This window comes from Aptenodytes patagonicus, chromosome 1 (assembly GCF_965638725.1).
Source record: "Aptenodytes patagonicus chromosome 1, bAptPat1.pri.cur, whole genome shotgun sequence".
Taxonomy (NCBI): Eukaryota; Metazoa; Chordata; class Aves; order Sphenisciformes; family Spheniscidae; genus Aptenodytes; species Aptenodytes patagonicus.
Window position 1 is genome coordinate 141,600,975 of NC_134949.1, and position 19,409 is coordinate 141,620,383.

The 19,409-nt window shown below is 36.2% G+C and overlaps 1 protein-coding gene across 2 annotated transcripts in view; it reads right to left on the reverse strand.

Moving 5' to 3' along the window:
- Positions 1-330: 330 nt before the first annotated feature.
- Positions 331-19,409, reverse strand: part of MOSPD2 (motile sperm domain containing 2) — a 40,036-nt gene continuing 20,957 nt past the window's right edge. The window contains exons 9-15 of one of the 2 annotated variants that reach the window (XM_076357230.1): positions 13,115-13,285; positions 10,246-10,358; positions 6,613-6,709; positions 5,695-5,791; positions 4,896-5,025; positions 2,950-3,052; positions 331-2,427 (exon numbers count right to left, since the gene is read on the reverse strand). In XM_076357230.1, coding sequence (XP_076213345.1) covers positions 2,281-2,427; positions 2,950-3,052; positions 4,896-5,025; positions 5,695-5,791; positions 6,613-6,709; positions 10,246-10,358; positions 13,115-13,285 — 858 coding nt within the window. In that variant the 3' untranslated portion in view covers positions 331-2,280. The remainder of the gene's footprint in view (positions 2,428-2,949; positions 3,053-4,895; positions 5,026-5,694; positions 5,792-6,612; positions 6,710-10,245; positions 10,359-13,114; positions 13,286-19,409) is intronic. The other variant, XM_076357237.1, reaches the window with a different exon arrangement.

The following is a 19,409-nucleotide window of genomic DNA, read 5'->3' on the forward strand; positions in this document are numbered from 1 at the left end:
ATTTACTGTGTGATGTTTAAATAATAGTTAGCTTTACCAAGAGATAGACAGATATATTTGTATTTTGTGGATTTGCATTATTTGTGCCACGGTAGTGTTTACATGCCAATATCATGTGCTATCTTATTATGTTAGGCACTCTGTCTAAGAATTCATGATCACCTGTTTTACATTTCTCTGACAAGGATCATCACAACCTCTATTATACACCAGATACCGGGCCGTGACCATATTGACCCCTCCTTCATATTAAGTATCTGCAGACTGACAAGAGAACCAAAACCTCGGGAGATGTAGCTATTTTTAAAAGACTAAACATTCAAGACTGCGTATTTCCTCATATTTATTTTGTAACTGTATTTTTCTAAAACGTATTAAAATAGAAAAATGTTCATCTGATTCATCATACAAAGAAAATACCAACATAGTAATAAAATACTGAAAATATATGAAAGCACCCAAACATTAAAATATTCATATTGGCAAAGACTCTTAAGAATACATTTCTTGCAATTTTACAGTAAAGTGCTATTCAATCCACTCAAATTAAGGAATCGGCATTTTAATAGCATGGTTGTTATTATTAGCTTAAGGTTACAAATTACTTTGTTACCTTTCTCAACAAGACAACAACCCGTTTTGTTGGAAGCAAAGCACTGAGTTGCATGCACATGAAAATAACCTAAATAACAGCTTCATAGTAAGCAGTGAACAATATAAGTTGCCAACTCATCAAGGAAACAAACTACTGAGAAGCAAACTGAACAGAAATGAGATTAGTGAAAAATTAAGAAAATGTAGATGTGGTAAAACATTGTATAAATTAAGGAAGAACAGAAGACTGTGCACCAAACGGTTCTGTAGACTTGCTTTTTACATGGTAATTTCTTTAGTAATCATATTGAACGATATTCTGCTTTATTAGTTAATCAGTTTACTAATTTATTTTTTAAACTGCCCGTTTCTATTTCCTAGAAATGATACTACATCTACAACACACTGGAGAGATACTGTAAGCAAAAAGAAGCAGAGTATGACCTTTATTTTCCCTCAATAATCTCTTCTTACCCATAGAAGTCAACAGACAAAACTAAATGAGCTGTTACAAAGCCAATTTGTAGCAAAAATTAATTCTAGTAAAGAAACTATTTTAAATTTTTAGACCTCGGCAAGAGTGAAAATTTTAAATGTATGAAAGATACCATCAGTCTCCATTTAAGTGTTTATCATTTTAATATACATATTCACAGCAATGAGTACAAAGAATCCTTGTTAGCATAAGTTCTCGCTAGCATCATACACCATTTCTACAACAGTTTCTGAGAAACGGCAGATATAACACTTTTATGTTGCCTTCAACAATATTTAATCTTCCTGACTTGACCTGCTTTTTTCATAAATTCATCTGTAATTTAAGCATATTGCACATCTCAGAATAAGCTCTTACACTGACTATTTATTAGCCTCTTTATGAACCAATAGTAGGTCATCAAGTCAACTCTCACACTCTTTCTGTAATTTGACTACAGGTTGCTTTCAAAAAAAAAAAAAAGAACAGAATAGGAATAGTGTCTTATCATGATTATTTCATTACTACCTTTGGAATCAAACAAGGGTTATATTCCTGGACAATACAGCTGTGTATGTTATTTGGTAGGAAATATTTACAGTAACTTTGCATTCAGAAAAAGCACAAAAAAAGGAATTTAACCAATGAAAGCAACAAGCCTGAATTACCAAAATAATTACTAACAACAAATATCTTCCTTTATATGTGCATGTACATAGATTATATAAAAAAATCTGCCTGTACTACATAATTTCTGTAAATTTTCCTGAATTAACAAGTTAACCTTTAGAATACACTTAAGTTGACTGCTTGCACCTTCTATGAAAGTAATTCAGGATGTAAGAATGAGTATGACAAAAAGAAACAAAACACTGTATTTAAAGTAGTTGAACAGAGGAAAAAAAATACCTAAACAGTTTTAAATTATGTTGTTGTATTTGGTTTCCTCCTTCCAGTTCAGTAGTATTTATTGAGTCGTACAGTGAAAATAGGTCCTAGCTCTAACATCTTCCTCATGCACTGTTCTAAGTGTCAACTTTCAGCAATTTCCATTGCTGGTCATTCATTTCTTCTTTTTTTTCAGCAAATCGTTCATTGTTGTGGGCTCACAAACCTCATTTTGGCAGTTCCAGAATCCGAGCGCAGCACTGCAATCTCTTCCACTCCAACCAGTCATGACAGGCAGCACATCCAGTGCAAAGCAATTCTTTTTAGCTTCTCTGGGTATACGCCAGGTAGAAGCAGAAGGCAACAACAGTAACTGATAATAATGATATAACAACTGACAACTGCTGGAACCAGAGGCAGCGCTCAATCTGCTCTTGAAGTCTTTTATTAATTTGCAGTAAACGAGTTAGCTGAAAACAGAAGTAGTTTCATTATATTAGAATTACTGCACATGAAAGTACTTGTTAATTTAGAGCTATTTAGCCAATAACTGTAAGCACAATAAACAAAAAAAAAAAGATTTCCCTTAGCGTTCTCTTAGTGATCCCTTTTCTATCACTACATGCTTCAGGAATCTGTTCCGCTAAAGCAGCTTTGAATTTTAAGAGTTATGGATAGCCTATATTGCCTATAACAAGCAGGTGACATCTTTACACTAGGAAGCAAAAGGTTCCGCTGAGGCTCATTGATACCCCAGATCTGTAATATATACAAGAGGAATGAGCAAACTGCATTGAAAGTAATATTTTATTAAACCATTACCATTCAACAAAATAACTAAATCACTATCACCGATTTAGTTACTTTCAATTGCTGAGCTTTTCAAATAGTATAATTTACAAAGTACCAAAGAGGTTTAGTACAAATTCTTTTTACCTCTATCATATTTTATAATTTTGTTCAATATTCAGCACAAAGGAATACGCTATTACCTGTACATGTAAATCTTCATTGTTTTTTGCTGGAATATTAAATGCGTTCTCTTTTAATATCAAGGAAGAAGGCTTACTACTTTCTACGACATGACACCTGAGCCTGTGAAAGGGGAAAAAAAGTACGCCCCAAAAATCATAAATTTTATGTAACATTGTATAATTAATAGTAAACAGTCCACCTAACAGTTATCATACGCGCTTTATCATCTGTTCTGGTTGATTAATTTTCTAAATGACTATTAGAATCACAGAATCAGAGAACAGTTTGGGTTGGAAGGGACCTTTAGAGGTGACCTAGTCCAATCCCCCTGCAATGAGCAAGGACTATTGCAATGATAGTCTGAAAAGGCTTCCTCAGTCCACCAATTACATTTTGACAGCTTTTGATATAGAAAGGAAGATCAAAATTATCTGCATGCTCAGTTAAAATACATCTTCATCATTTTAAATTCATAGCACAGGATCCACTGGATTATTCAGTCAAATGCTTACTACCAGAGATGCCGCAATTTATTGAACAGCAAACAAAATCTAAAGGTTTTCTTTCCATTTTAAACCTTAGCAACAATGTTTTTCATGGAGTCCACCTTTCCCACAGTTGAATATGCAGGAACAGAATTTCAAGCCACAATTGAAGATCGTGGAATCCTACGCAATTTATAAAATACAGCAGAAGCTCCTTCTGATAACATGCAAGTCAATTAGCATGGGAATAAATTTATTTGCTAAAGAAATGGTTAAATTGAGGCTGTGGCATTTTTCTATTTTAAGGAAAGAGAAATGCTAAAACTTCTCCAGCAAGACAAAACAAAAAAAGGGACAAATATGTGTAATAAAATCTAATTAGATTCCTCAGATAAAGCACTCGCACATATAATATTAAAGAGAGAACCCACTATTTTTAATCTAGGTTTAATAAAAAGTAAAGGTCAGGTTTGTATTGATCATTAACGTACATACATGGCACGCTTTGCAGGTGATAAATTTAATGTAATCAAATAATCTCTCCCTATTGTTTCAGGGCCTGTCTTAAAAATATACCAAAACTTATGCAAGGAAGCGTAAGGTCACTCACATGATGTAGATTTTGTTTAATAGGGAAGTAGGGGATAAGCGTTTGAAGCAAAGATAGAGCAAGACTTAGGCATCAAGTCTCAAAAACACTTTTTCTATGTTAATTTTGGGGTAAAGGGAGCTCCAAAAGAATAAAAAAAAAAAAAAAAAAAAAAAGGAACAATCTAAAGTAAAAATACAGTCAAATTACTTCTTTTTAAAGATGAAACAGCATCTTGATATCATGACTCTAAGAATTCTAGATGAAAGAGAACTACGTGAACTCTTCCTAGAAATGTACAGTGATACAACTAGATGCGAACAGATGAGAGAAGAGTAACAGGTATATTTAAAAGAACGTATGGGGAAACGTATTTTCCTAGTGGTATTTTTTCACCATTAAATATGGAAAAACACACATATGAACATGTGATAGGTTTTACAGAAATTTTCTACAAAATTATGATTTTCCGTAGCAGAAAGGGAATATTTTTTAATACTGTCTAGAAAGCAGTTTTGTATTTGGTATGTCTTCTTTCCTTGCTTGTTTCTTTTTAGAAAACTCAAGTGGCACATTCTCATTTTAAAAAAAAAAATCTACTGTCCATGTGTATTGTCACAACCATTCACCTTTTTTCCACTTAACTCTTAATCAGCACAAGAACAACAACAATAAAAAGAAAAGCACGTGCAGAATACCATGACATTTTATGCATTAAAAACACCTCTAATCAGTTAAAACAGAGTGGAAGCCTCAGCAATATACTTCAGTCAGTAAGCACACAACTGGGTTTGGAGAATCCTTCACCGATTATTAAATGGAAGTGCTACAAATCAGCTAAACGATAATGGCTAAAAAAACCCCTGTCAACAGAAAACCGTATGCTCACCTATGTTCCATCACTTTGGTCCTAGGGACTTCTTTCCAAAACTGAGTCAGTTCTGGCACACCTGCTCCAGAAGACTGGTCCATTTCTGCCGCCATTATAAGGAAACGATCCTGCAGAGAAGCTGCAAAACCTGCCCTCAAAGAAAAAAAAAAAGCAAAAGCGTGCTTGGATAAAATGACAATATTACAAAGTGCATACACTTTTTTTGAACAAAAGTGTTTTAAAATGAGAGCTTGTTCATTGCAGGACACTGGACACTGACTTACTGGAAATAAAAAAAATTAAATCATTCTCTTAAGCTCAACAATTTTGATTACAATTTTCTCCAAATTCTACGGTTTCATTTTAACAGAAATAGTTTCACCTGAACGATTCAAGGACAACCCAGAATTTTGTAAAGAATGCATTCTCCAGCAAATTCACCTGTCCTTGCAACAATTTAGGAAACTGATTTACCGCAGATAAAATCCCACTGTAATAGAGCACCAGTGAGACAGCTGCCGCTGCGACTTTTTTTTTTTTTTTTTTTTTTTTAAGACAAGAAACAGAACGGGCTGCGGACAACAGCTGCTTATGCCTAAGTGGAGTAGTAAATCAGTACGGACAGTTACTCAAATGCTGTCTGACATCCGTGTTTTTTTACAAATAGTAACACTCTCACACAACAGTCAAGCAGACATGGGTGTCCGTCAGCCTTACACCCCAGCAAGCACATACAAAGGTTAGTATCTAGAGCAGTCAGCCTGTTAATAAAACTTGTCCAGGCTTCTTAAAAATTCTATTATAAGATTTTACTTACCACCGTGAAGAGAGACTATTATATCCAATGATGTGCCAGGTTCACAGCTGCTGTTACTGGGTTTAACTCTGTATTTTTCAGGAGCAGTTGTTCTCACCTATAAACAAAAAATACCAAGCAAGCATATAGTAAATGCATGCATAAACTATGACTGTTTCATAACCTCCCTCATTCTGTAATAACAAAAATTCCCAAAAGCTTAAATATTAAGATACTGATATGGTAATACATACAGCCTTTAAAATACTTTCTTTTGTAGGAGTATAATCAGATACTGGTATTTCACTTTGTCCTCTCAACCACTTCTACCCTTTCTTTTCTGGCATATCCTATTTTTCTCTCTTATATACCTACATAAAAAGAGCCAAGAACATCAAATAGACTATCTGTTAAAATTCTTAATGTGAAAGTATGGAAACTTTAGTTATTTGTGCGTGCAGAGAACACAAAAGATGTAGTGGAAAACCAAATCAAGATGCAAGTCAACTCAGTATTTCTGAAGCAAACGTTCATTCCTTTGATGGTGACATCTGCAGATATCATGCAGGAGCTGCGTCATTTTGGAGCATTACTAACTTGTTCCCAGACAAGATTTAAAAAGTAGAAAAATTCTAAAAATACCACTTTTCAATGCTCAAGCCTTTCTTTTTTGGGAAGTATTAGACTCTCACTAAGGAACTAACGGTCACCATAGCTCTTTTTCAGTCAGCGCCGCAAAGATCTGTATTACTGATTATCCCCTTTGGGGTGGTACATAATAGGCATAAATTCAACCAGATTTCTTTGATCTGCTTCAAACATCACAACAGAATAAAAAGTTTAGACTCAAAAGTGCATTTAATAGTATTTCTTCCTCCTTACCCAAAACAAGAAAAAGTTACACATTTAGTAAAGTAAACCAGGCCACACATAGAATACCTTAAAAGCCACTATGTTTTTAGTGACATTTGTGAGAACGATCAAACATTTTTTCTCTCCAGTTTCTTTGGATCCAAAATATAGTTCTTCTGCTGGGCTAGTAAGAAATTTAAAAAGAATTAGTTTCTTCAAATTATCTTTACAACATATCATAGAAAAAAACCTGTCCACACCTACAGAAAAATAAAATACTTTCAACCCTGCAGCTACAGTCACTATAAACAGTTTTTCATCAAAAAAAGCTGTGAAAACAAAATGCAGAAATTTCGCAGTGAAGCTCAGGGTTGACTCATGACCGCAAGTGGACCTAGCTGCCTCAGCTCATTACTGCCCTTGACTTCTTCCATCTGGAAGAGCGTGACCATCTGCAACAGCAGGAATAGCCAACAGATATATACAGTCACTTCAGCCACTGCATCTTACAGCAGTATGTTAAAAGAAAGCATCATTAATTTTAATTTATGCTAACATTAAAGAGTATAAGGTGTCACAGACAGGGAGTAATTTCCACCTCGTACATCTATCCTCATAATGAGTACAGCGCGCACATAGGAGGAGCTGTCAGATATCTGTGAGTGGCAATCATTTCAACGACCACAGCTAAATTCACTTGTACTTATGAGTCAGTCCACATACTTCTGGTGCACATGCATAAAGTTATTGCTTGTTTTTAATATTCCTGTGCAATTAGGAGAGTCATGCATGAAATCTTTTAAATCATATCAAACTAACACAACTCATTTTGGAATAAGCATTCAAATGAACACTACTAGGCAAAAAGTAGGGCATGCTCATATACTACACGTTGAGAGGAAACTCAAGTAACAAGTGAAAAACTGTTTTCTTTCACAATATGTCACATTAGGAGAACACAAAGAACTGCCATACTATGCAGTACTACAGAACTGCATATTCTTTTGACAGAAAGCCTTTTTCAAAAAAGTGTTACATTTTTTTTCCCTTCTCCCCTTTTTAGAATGCCAATTTCATGTTAGCTTGATCTCCTCCTCAAAAGACCTCCTTTTCATAGTACCAATCCTTCTTTCTCCTCTCACTTAAACACCAGTGTATCAACTGAGAAGAAAAATCCTTGGTGCTGTAGGGCAAGCCTGAAGGCCCCTGCTAGAAGAGGAGTCCAACGGTGACTCCGTGTGTGTGTGGGGGGGCATGTTTTACAATGCATTAGACAGTTCACGTGACAAGAATTTTTTTTTCTTTTTGGTGCGGAATAAGGAAGTGTGCCAAGTGAGGCAGAAAGCAAGAAATGGATGGGTTTAAAACAGATTAATAGGGTAACCATATCCCCTTCTCCTCTCAGGTTTTTTTCCTGTTCCCAAATTCTCAACTTAAATAACCAAGAACAGTAGAGGAAGGAAGGATTGTAGTTACAAAGTATTTTGGTTATCTTAATAGTGTACTATTGCAGCTGTGTGTTACAGCAATTGCAAGATGAACCATAAATGAGACAGGAAAGCATTAACTAGGAAAAAAAAAAAGAAAGAAATGGAGCTTGAGGGCCACTGCTGTATGCCTGTTATCTGTGAAATGAACCAGTTCCGTAGTGTTGGGGGTGAGTGGTGTGTAGTTAGTGGGAGGGTGGGGTGTTTTATTTTAAATGAACACCCAAGCTTTTTAATTTTTTTACGGAAACGCTACCTTCTTTACTCTGATGCGTGTGGGGTAACTATTTCAGCTTGTGCTAGAAATTCTCATCTCAAAATACACCACAACATGAGCTAGTCGTCTGCCAGACAGCACAAGTAAACTGCTGCTCTTTGTCTTACCAAATATATTTATTTATTGAGGAGGAAGGCCAATAATGACCAGTCTTTCATAGTAAGGTATGCAAATCAAATGCAACTGTGGTCTAAACAAGGAAGAGACAGAAGACTAGCGAGCATGACTGCAAATACAAAAAACAGAAGAGCTGTGGTCGTACACCAGAGCCAACAAGTACTGAGCAGTGATAGGCAAGGAATATCCCTGCAGGGGGTCCAAGGAGGCCTCACCCAGTCTTCTGCAGCAGCAGATAAAGAGGCATAGAAAGGCTGCTGGTTCTTGGCGATTTCATGGTGCCAGAGCTGCTCTGCCTCAGCTTCCAGGTCAGGCTCTTGGCTGCTCCCTTCACAGGGCAACACTGGTATCAGCAAGGACACAAGCTAATTATACTGGCAGAGCTTATAGTCTCCAAGATAGGTACCTGTGACTAGTTATAAATAGCACTATACATTATCAGTTCAACAAATTTCAGTTCAGTGTCCTGAGAAAGATTCCAGGGAAATAAAAACTAGTTCTAGCTTCTACAGAGTTAGATTATTGATAAAGAGCTGTGCATACCCTCAAGAGTTTACTAAAAAAAAAAAACCAAAACAAACAGCAAGGACAATGGAGACACCAGTATTTTATTTTCCATGACAGCAAGACTACAAGTATTAGCACCTCTATACTTGACTCTTTCATGTAATTTACATGAATTCAACACTTCTATTCCAAGGGTAGAACTTGAAATATTTTAAGAGAAAAAAGGTACAGTTGCAGGGGGTGGCTGGGTGGTGTTTTTGTTTGGGGGTTGTTAGGTTTTGGGGGGGTGTGTGTGTTTTCTTTTTTTTAAGAAGCAGATAGAAGAACACAGCTGCTTTTGTCATAGGGACAGAAAATTTTAAACATTCTTTTAAAATCACAATTCTGCAGACTATGCCTTTGTCCTGCCATACAAGAAACTAAGTCTATACAGAGGAGGTTTTTTGCAAAGGACTATAAAGATAATTTTCTTTTCAAAACCAGGAGAATTTGATACCTACAAAATATTTTTTTATGCTAATGAGCATGTCATTATTCAAATTCATTCCAAAACTAATTCAGTACAGCAGTTACAAAATTAGCTAAGGAATTACCTATAAATTAGATATTTTCTTCATTCATCTAATAGCAAACTGGAAGTGAAAATAAAAGTTAACATCTAAATCAATTTCTAAACAAGCATCTTAACCTGAAAGGCAGTGAAAAGAAAAAGTGATATTGGCCAATTGATTTTTTTTTTTTCCTAGTTTAGTGGTAAAAAGCAGATTAACTGCAAGATGCAAGCATCTGGGATGATAAAATCTTCTGAGCAGATATGCTATTTATACAGAGCACTTCCCACACAAAATAAATTGGACCCATTCGTTAAGTTTAATTGGTGCAAACTACTAGTGTAGACATTTACACCATCTTAAGTTAAAAGAATTCAAGCAAGATTTAACAGTGAAAGCTGTCTTAGTAAACACATTGGGTTTTTTAAGCCAATGCAATCAAACAATGTCAAACCACTGCTCTCAGAGATAAGCACAGGTTTAACTAAATCCAATGACAGATTCTCAATATAAATGAAACCATAAAATGCTTCTACGATTCTATGAAATGTACACCTACTAATTAGTACAAAAAGCATGCCAGTGGTGACACCAAAAGATTCGCTAAAAACCATGTAAAACCAGAAAAATTGAGATTTGTAAAAATAATTCTTAAAAGGGTGTTTATAACTTGTTTTCCTCCAATAGTCTGAAAAAATAGTTTCCTTTGAAAACCAACTAGTTCAGTACTCAAGTGTCCAAGGCACATTGTAAAAAAAAAATTAAAGAATATTATTATTACCTGATGTGTAATAAAGGTCCTTTAAAAGTGGTTAATGCTTTCTTTGCATTTTTTGGTTTGATCTCTGTTTTGTCAGTTTCCTCTGATTTGGAAATTTGTTCTATAGAATTCATCTGAGTAAAAATGATAGTTATAATGATTAACTAGAAACCTGGGTCACATGTTACAGAATCATGCAGGTATTTCAAAGAATACGAGGAGGTTTATTTCAACAATTTATACATTACAGACCAAGCTTAATATGTATTCATTCCCTGAAGCTGCTTGAAGTCCACTGAATAAAGAAGTTACAAAATGTATTAAACATGCATGAAACAGAACTTCTGCCTTGTTTTTTTCCATGTATTTTCCTGATGCCCAAGTCGGTTATTTTTGAAAACTCCAGACACATTAAGTTATAGTACTTCAAATGTTTAAGATTATAAAGCACTGATGTTAATTCTTCCACTGCAAAACTTTTCAATTAAAACAGACACCCCAATACAATCACTGCAACACTGAACAGAAAACACAATAACAACTCCATACTTTATTGTACTGCAGAGTTACTAAACATATCTTCACTGCTTTTAGATGGAACTCTGAAGTATTGGAGAACTTAAAAGAAATAATGCTGATTGAATTGGTGCATCCAAGACTGCAGATATCTTAGGTTCTGAGGGTTTTCCTCTATTACATTAAGAAAATACACATCAGCAGGCCTGGACATCTTATTATAAAAAAATGAAAGAACTCTGGAATTAAGTGCAAAACAGGGCACAGGGGGAATACAGAAGACTGAAAGAATTAGTGACATCATGACTCAAGATCAGCCAGCTGAACAGTTTGCTTAGCCTTGTTTTTATTCCACTTAAAATACAGAGAGAAGACATGAAGAGAATTCAGTTTATGTAAATCTGAAGTATGGGAATGAGAGCAATACAAAATTTTATAAAAAATAGGTTTTTATAAGAAACAACCACACAGGAATTTTATTTTTTTTTATATAATTACAGTTATAGTAAAAAGGTTAGCTTGTAAGTACACTGCACTAGTTTGTGTTGGGCTTTATTCTACAGGAATCTAATTAAAATTACCGAAGAAAATATTGCTACAGCACACATTAGAGGTGGAGACATCTACAAGACAGGCACTTGCTAACGAAGTTTATCACTCATGGCTCCCTCTACTCTGTGGAAAGAAATAGGCCCTTCTATGGGATAAGAGGAGGCATACATATATAAAATAGATCAGATGAATTCTTAGTGATGACAAGAGTCTGCATATAAAGACTGGTAGCACAGTAAATAATGAAGACGATATATCACAGAACACTTGAAATCTGTTAGTTTGGAAGCTGGCCTTAAAAAATATTTGAATATTTATATTTAGGCACAGTCAAGTAGAAAATAATTAACTTAGAAATAAGAAACACCAACCACTCTGAGACAATAAGGGAGTATTTCTGAAAAACATTTTGGAAAAGAACGTAACATTGAAGCGGCAAACAATGGTGTACTTGCTGTGGAAGAAATAGCAAGTATTATTCTTAAATATGTGAACAGATAATAGTGAGTTGAAGCAAAACAATCTACTTTTTACAGAAACAGTGCCAACAACAATGAGATATGGTCTGAAATTTTAAAAGTATGTTAAAGGTAAGACCTTAAATGTGCCTTAAGATCAATGGATACACGATGAGCATAAGCATCAATCTTAGTTCATTTGAGTAGCAGCTTGATTACACTTGATTTAAAAGAGAAAATACCATAAACCAAATCATTATTTTTAAGAGTGAAAAAAGTAAAAAAAACCTTAAGTAGAAAGCTGAAATCAGCCAAGCAAATTAAAAACAAACACTGAGGCTATTAAGCACCAAAGTCAACTCGCATACTGAGCAGGAATTCTCCATGTTGCCATATCTGAGAATCAGAGCTGGGAAGATGTGCTACAACCAAAACAAGCTACTGAGTCCAAAGGTGAGGAAGTTCCCGTGGTTATTGTAATGCCTCCTTTTGACCTTAAGGTCAGTGAAATTATCTTTTTTTGAATAGCTGGCCAATCTGCAAAGAACAGCTGGACTACCTAAAGTGAGCTGTGTGTTTCAAATAATTCTGACAAAAACTTAAAACAGTAAATTAAACTGGAAGTGCAATATTAAAGTATTCTACTCCATTAAACAAGTTTTGCAATTCATATTCCAAAATTAATTATGGTAGTAAAGTGGCGAATTTCAGATTTTCCCTACTATTTTCAAGAGCGATATCCCCACTGACTATCATTGCATATTCCTAAATATCACTTCATATGGACTTGTGTAAAACAATGCCTTAGGGTTGATGGATTAGGGATACAATTTCTCCTGAGACTAAATGAAAACTTATATATGTTGAGATTTTATCAATAATTTAAGAAAACAAATTAACATCCAGTAAAGTATAAATATTTAACTGTTAATATTTTCTCATGCACATACTAACTTAAGCATCTGAGAAAACTAGATGTATTTAAAGATGTACACCACTAGATATCCCAAGATTAAAAATAAACCAACTAGAAAGACATAACCTTTGAAACAAAACACAGAAGCCTTTTAAATTTTACTGTACAGTTCACTATTCCAGAGATACACTGAACACACTGAACACTCAGTACACATTTTACTCATTCAGAAGCTTCTTAGTCTGTTAAGACCAGTTTCATGCAAGGTTGAAACTGCAAGTATAATTTTCAGTTTTACTGGGTTCTTTTGTCAAACTGGAGAGGAGAAAAAAATTAAAAATAAAAATCAACACAAAGTAAAAGCCTGACAAGAAACAAAAGTTATATACCTCCTGTCCCACTTTGTAGCCATTTAACCAGCCTTATGTCAATGTTCAGAGTTAGATACCTTTTTCTGATTGAGGTTTTGCTCTTCATTCAGCTCCCCAGTCTCCTTGGTGTCCGCATCTATCTCTTCTTTACTTTCATGCTCATCTTCACTAGTAATGGGTCCATTTTCACATAAAGGAGTTTGAAAATCATCATCAACCAATGGAGGATAACTGTACTTGAAAGAATCCTAAAACATAAGGAAATTTTTAACAGACCAGTTATTTAGGAGGATGAGAAGTGCCTTCTCTAGTATTTTTTTAAATGGAAATACTATCAATTAATTTTTTTTGTTTCACATAACTTGTATGTTTCATTTATCCATTTTAAGTTGGACCCCTTTGTTTTTCTTTTATCATCATTAATAAAAAATACATACAGTCACCTAATGAAGCCACTAAATTGTAACTACTGTTGTTATTTATAGTCACAGCAGAACTGTAGAATCTGGTCTATTGAGTATCAGCATTCAGAGTCTTAATGCTGAAGTTTTGTTCTTAGTTCTAGGAAACGTAGTTTAAGACCTATGACAGCTATTTCTAAAGAATGTCCCAAAAGCAATGAAAAAATTCAGTTCTTTGTATTTTAGTTTCATAATAACCACAGTTTAAAAACCAGACCAAAACCAAACCACAAAACAACCCCAAACAATCCCTCAGGTTTAACCTAGCGTGTGGACTTTTAACATATCCTGCAACTCACACCTCAGTCTTTGGAAAGCCAAATCAATTTAAAGACCATATTCAAGACACCTGAGTAATGTAGAAGCAGCATTCTCAAGTTCTTGATGCTTCTACAGTAAAGGTATCTTTTCTATTGGAGGATCAGTAAAAAACAGTTTTTGCTAATTAGAAATACTCAGTATTCTCAAAACAGTTTTATTACATCTTATGTAATAAAAGGAGGAGTGGAATGCACCATTAGCAAGTTCACTGACAATACCAAACTGGGAGGTGCTGTTGACTCTTGAGGGACAAGATGCCTTGCAGAGGGATCTAGATAGATTGGAGCATTGGGCAATAATTAATGGGATGAAATTTAACAAGAACAAATGCCGGATTCTGCACCTCGGACAGAGTAATGCCGGGCACAAGTATAAATTGGGAGATGAGTGGCTGGAGAGCAGCCCTGCAGAAAGGGATCTGGGGGTGCTGGTCAAATGCAGGCTCAATATGAGTCAGCAGTGTGCCCTGGCAGCCAAGAGGGCAAACCGCATCCTGGGGTGCATCAAACACGACATAACCAGCCGGTCAAAAGAGGTGATTGTCCCGCTGTATTCAGCATTGGTGCGGCCTCACCTTGAGTACTGTGTGCAGTTCTGGGCCCCACCATTTAAGAAGGATGAGAAGGTACTCGAATGCGTCGAGGAGGACAGAGCTGGTGAAAGGGCTGGAAAGCATGTCCTATGAGGAGCGGCTAAGGACTCTGTCTAGTTTGGAGAAAAGGAGGCTGAGGGGCAACCTCATTGCTCTCTACAGCTTCCTGAGGAGGGGAAGTGGAGAGAGAGAGGTGCTGATCTCTTCTCCCTCAGATCCAGTGACAGGACGTGTGGGAATGGTTCAAAGCTGCATCAGTCAGGGGAGGCTCAGACTGGACATTAGGAATCATTGCTTTACCAAGAGGATGGTCAAACACTGGAACAGGCTTCCTAGAGGTGGTCGATGCCCCAAGCCTGTCAGTGTTTAAGAGGCATTTGGACAATGCCCTTAATAACATGCTTTAACTTTCAGTCAGCCCTGAAGTGGTCAGGCAGTTGGACTAGATGATCATTGTAGATCCCTTCCAACCGAAATATCCTATTACGTTAGAAACAGTGTTGAAACAAGGGTCTCTGTTCCTACTGCATTTTCAAACAGTTTTAAACCCCAAGTAAACTGAATCTGTTTGTCAGCTTTTCCAGTGGAGGAGGAAAATAACATAGCTTTGTCTCCTGTGAGGCAGACAGAGCCATGCCCACAGTTCCCAAACTATGCTACCAGCAGGGAGTTAAAAAAAGTGTTTCAAGAGAATTCTCCATAAGCAAGTATATTTTCTCAAAACAAAGAATAATGTGATGTTAGGGGAAAAAAAAGGAAAAACCTTAGATGGGGCCATTCAAAGAAACCCCAAACAAAATACTTCTTGCTAATCTATAATCAAGGCCTAAATCTCTCCTATTCTTCAGGCTGAAGCAACAGTCACAGACCTTTAAGTGAATGAAACAGGTATCCACTGGCTCAAGCAATATACTATCAAGTGCCTAACGGACAAGCTTTAAGTATCAGTAACAGACTAATTTACTATTAGAAGTGACTCCAGACTGTTAGAAACATTACAGTAGGCTTGCAGAATATTGACATCCTCCATTTGCAACTACAAGGCAGAAATAGCCAGCTTACCCTTAGCCAAATTGATAAAAAGCCTTTTTACTCCCTTCCAGCATATGATGAAGGGCATATGACAAAGTGATCTTAATAAAGAGATGCTAATTTTGCTGCACATTTCACATGGCCACATTAATCCACGATGCTGGACAGCTCCAGCAGCTGAACAGAATCTCATCACTGGGACAACTCAGAGTACCACACTTCCCAAACACAGTCCATAAGTTTCAGTGACATGGGCGTATCTAATAACAGGGTGAAAACCTCAGACAGATAAACAAGACATTTATTCAATGCTTAATATATAGCATTAAATAATTCTGTAGTCTATAGAATGCATATAATGCATTCTTGTAGACTAATGGCTTCCTTTTATAGCAGATGTAGAGACTTTACCCTACTAAGTTTGACAATTGTGGTAGAGATATCTTAATCACGGTAGTGAGATTTTCTAAGATTACATGTTCACAGCAGCCATGAAATCCCATGCAAAATGCCTAGTGATGTCTTAACTTCAGGCCACTGACCTACAAAAGGTCCTTCCAAGAAAACAGGATATGGGCTATCAATTCAGATACCCAGGTGAAGAACAGCATTCTAGTACACCTATCATTCGATATTGGCACCAGTGGAGGGAATCTCAGATTTAACAAGGATGAATTGCCCATCTCTGACAAAGAAGAACTAGGCAAATACACAAACTAAAACCCTACTGTATGTACATGTCTTGCATCAATGTGTACACTGTACGTACAATCTTGCACAAAATGTTATTGAAGATGCAACGAATCTCCCTGGCCAGCCAGAAACATGTATGCCTTAAGAACTGGCCTGTTCCATCATTAATATCAACAGCTGGAACTGGTAGAATGTGGGATACAACAGATTGGGAATCCAGGAAAACACTGACTTGGTATACATTTACTAATAAACAAAAACAATTAGCAAGTGGCTTTTGAGCACCTAGCCCTAATTTTCCAGACTACTTATCATTAGCTTGCTCCTAAATCTGTTTTGGGGAATTCCAACAAGTTCTCCAAGACAAACCTACTACAAAGAGAGGGACATCTGTGCAGTCTGGACAAGAACCACTCAAAGCCAGGTACATGGTATGCAACCCCTCTTGATTAGCAGTATGGTAACAGTCACAGCCAACAGACACTGATGAGGACTCGAATGGAACTTACATTAAGTTTATATTCCAAAGTCCTGCAAAATCCAAGCTTCTGTTTTCCATAATTAGTTTTAATATACTTTTGATACTCTGGAGACACCCTTTGTCCACTAGTTGTCTAAAACCAAGCAAGTATTTTCCTCCTTTCACAGCTGGCTGACAGAAAATCCTTGATCAAAGGATTTTCACGCTAAGGAAAGCCTCAGATTCATCCTTTGAGTGACCCTGAGCCACAGTAAAAACAAAACATACTTAAAGATAACTTGACTGAGATATTGAAGCTTGAAGGCTTCTGATGGAGACACAGAACAGTTCCCTTGATTAAGCAAAGTAATCATTGACTTCAAGTTCAACATTATTAATTCTATTTCCAAAATGGATTTTTTTGTCAATTCCAAAACTAGTCTCTAACACTCTTCTTGGATGCCTAGATTCCATTGTACTTACGTTCTCTGTATCTCCCCAAAGCAACTAGCCAAATGACCTGCTCCACTAGTTGTTTACATCTGGCAAGACCTGTCTCTTTCAACATGGATTCTAATAGGGGACACAGCAGAAAGAGGGTGAGAGTCTACTTATGGCTACTGTATTGAGTACAAAGACTGAACAGATATGCTGTGCTCTTCACCTGCATTATGATAGTTGCAAATATGATGATCTGTTCCTAAATGTGTGGAAATCAAAGACAACAGAAAGAATTGGAAGGAGGCAAAAAAACCAAACAGAAAAACAAATGCTTGAGTGGAGAGCAGAGGGGATTAATTTGTGCAAGTAAGATACTGCCTTAAAAAAAACCAGGCCTGACAACATTAATAATGGTGAATGTACTCTATCTTCAGACTCTAGTTGCCTCAAGAGGAGCCAAGGTTAATCACATCAAGAAGAGTTAAATTCTGATAAAAGGTCAGTAAATTGTCTGTCTTCTGGTTGAAAAACGCCTTGCTCTCAGAGAGATGCGAAATCCTGCTTTACTGTATGCACTGAAGAAGTCTTTGGAAGGAGGATCCGGAGCATGATTTTGGAGTCTAAGTATTTGCTAACAATGCTTCCAGATGCTGACAGTTCTGAGGCTAAAAGTTCAAAACACCCATCAAGTAGCTAAATACCAAAGAAACTCAGTAGTTAGACAAAACATCTGCTGATTCAAAATACAGGGCTTTTAATATGCAGATATATAGCTGTTTTTCTGAAATTGTCAAAACCCTTGGAGTCCTTGTCAAGCAAGTTTACTCCTACAAACTTATTTCTGTCACTGTAACTTACTATCACAGACAAATGGTTTGGATAAGCTGCCTCCATGATTCTGGAACTTGTTAATGCTCTTAGAAGATAAGCAACATGGAGCCAACTTGGTCAACAATCACTAACTGGCAACAAGACCTTGCAAGACCAAGGTAGGATAAAGGATAACTAAGATTGTGTGCTCAGCCAGACACTTCAGGAGGATATTTAGCAAAGCCACAAGCCTTTTTCTTTAAAGACATAATTAGCTATCAGGTAAGATGGTCTAAAAAAGCAGACAGGAGATACTCAGCTCTAAGAGGGAGGAAAAGAACTTTCCCCTCTATTGCAACAATAGGGCAACACTGTGGGAGCTAGGCCCAGAACCACTGCTATACCCCATTCAAATCCTTACTGAAGCCACTTCAGACATCAGCCCTCAATGCCCACTCCTGAAGTTTCAGCAATAACATGAGAAAGGTCTTATACGAGACTGGGGAGTTTGGGCAGCAATTTTCCATGGAGAAAGAAGATATCTTTTCTTCAAGAATCTCATGCAAAAGCACTTTTTAAAGGCTGCTTCTTTCAGTCAAATAAAAACCAAGGTACCTTAGTCATTATGTTCCCAAAATAAGTTTCATATGTTCTGGCTACCAGAACTCTACCTTGAGTTTATATACAAAGGAACACGGCCTCTCCTACTGTTGCTGAAGCAGTATCTTTTTCTCCATATTGTCACTGGCGTAACTCCAAACACACTTCAGGAAAAAAAATATGGAAGAGAACAAGTGAAAATAACTCCTCTACAGTAGGCTTATTCCATTACCATAAACGGTCTACAAAAACTTTAAAGGAAAAACATCCTCTTTCTGCAAATTCTATTATGAAGATTATGCAAACTGATTTACTAGCTTTGTGAAAAATGAAACCTGTTGTACAAGATGCTTGTGCTGTTTTGCTATTTAGATTGCACAGGAATAGGATCCAGGTTCTGTCAAAGTGATACCAGATTGTAGCATACTCTTTGGAGCTCTAATATACTCTTTAAAAAAGAATCTTCTACAGCCATGTCTTAAAATACAGCCCTAGAAACAACAAAGGAAAAATAATTGCAATGAGATTGTCTTTACTGAATCATAGCTTTGGAGCAGGATGAAAAAAATCTCAGAGGGTCATGAAACCTATTTTCTGTTCACAGAACTTGTTTCATAAACCAACACAATCTCTAATTCATCAGGTAGGGGGGGCGGAAAAAAAAAGGAGTAGAAGGAAGAGTGACACTTAAAACAGCTTTTTTTTTTTTTAAAGGTCTGAAAAACTAAGTGGTTTCCAATGACTTGAAAGTGGATGAATGACTCAAAAATTATTTCTGTAAAGACTGCCAGATACCAAATTCTCATTAAGTTAACCCATTTTATATTAATGTCATTTACAAATTATCATTGGCAGAACAATTTCAAGAAATTCCACATCCATGAAGTGCCAACACTCAACCCCACATATGTAATTTGTGATAGATTGAGACGTGCCTATATAAAAGGACCATGAAATGTTAA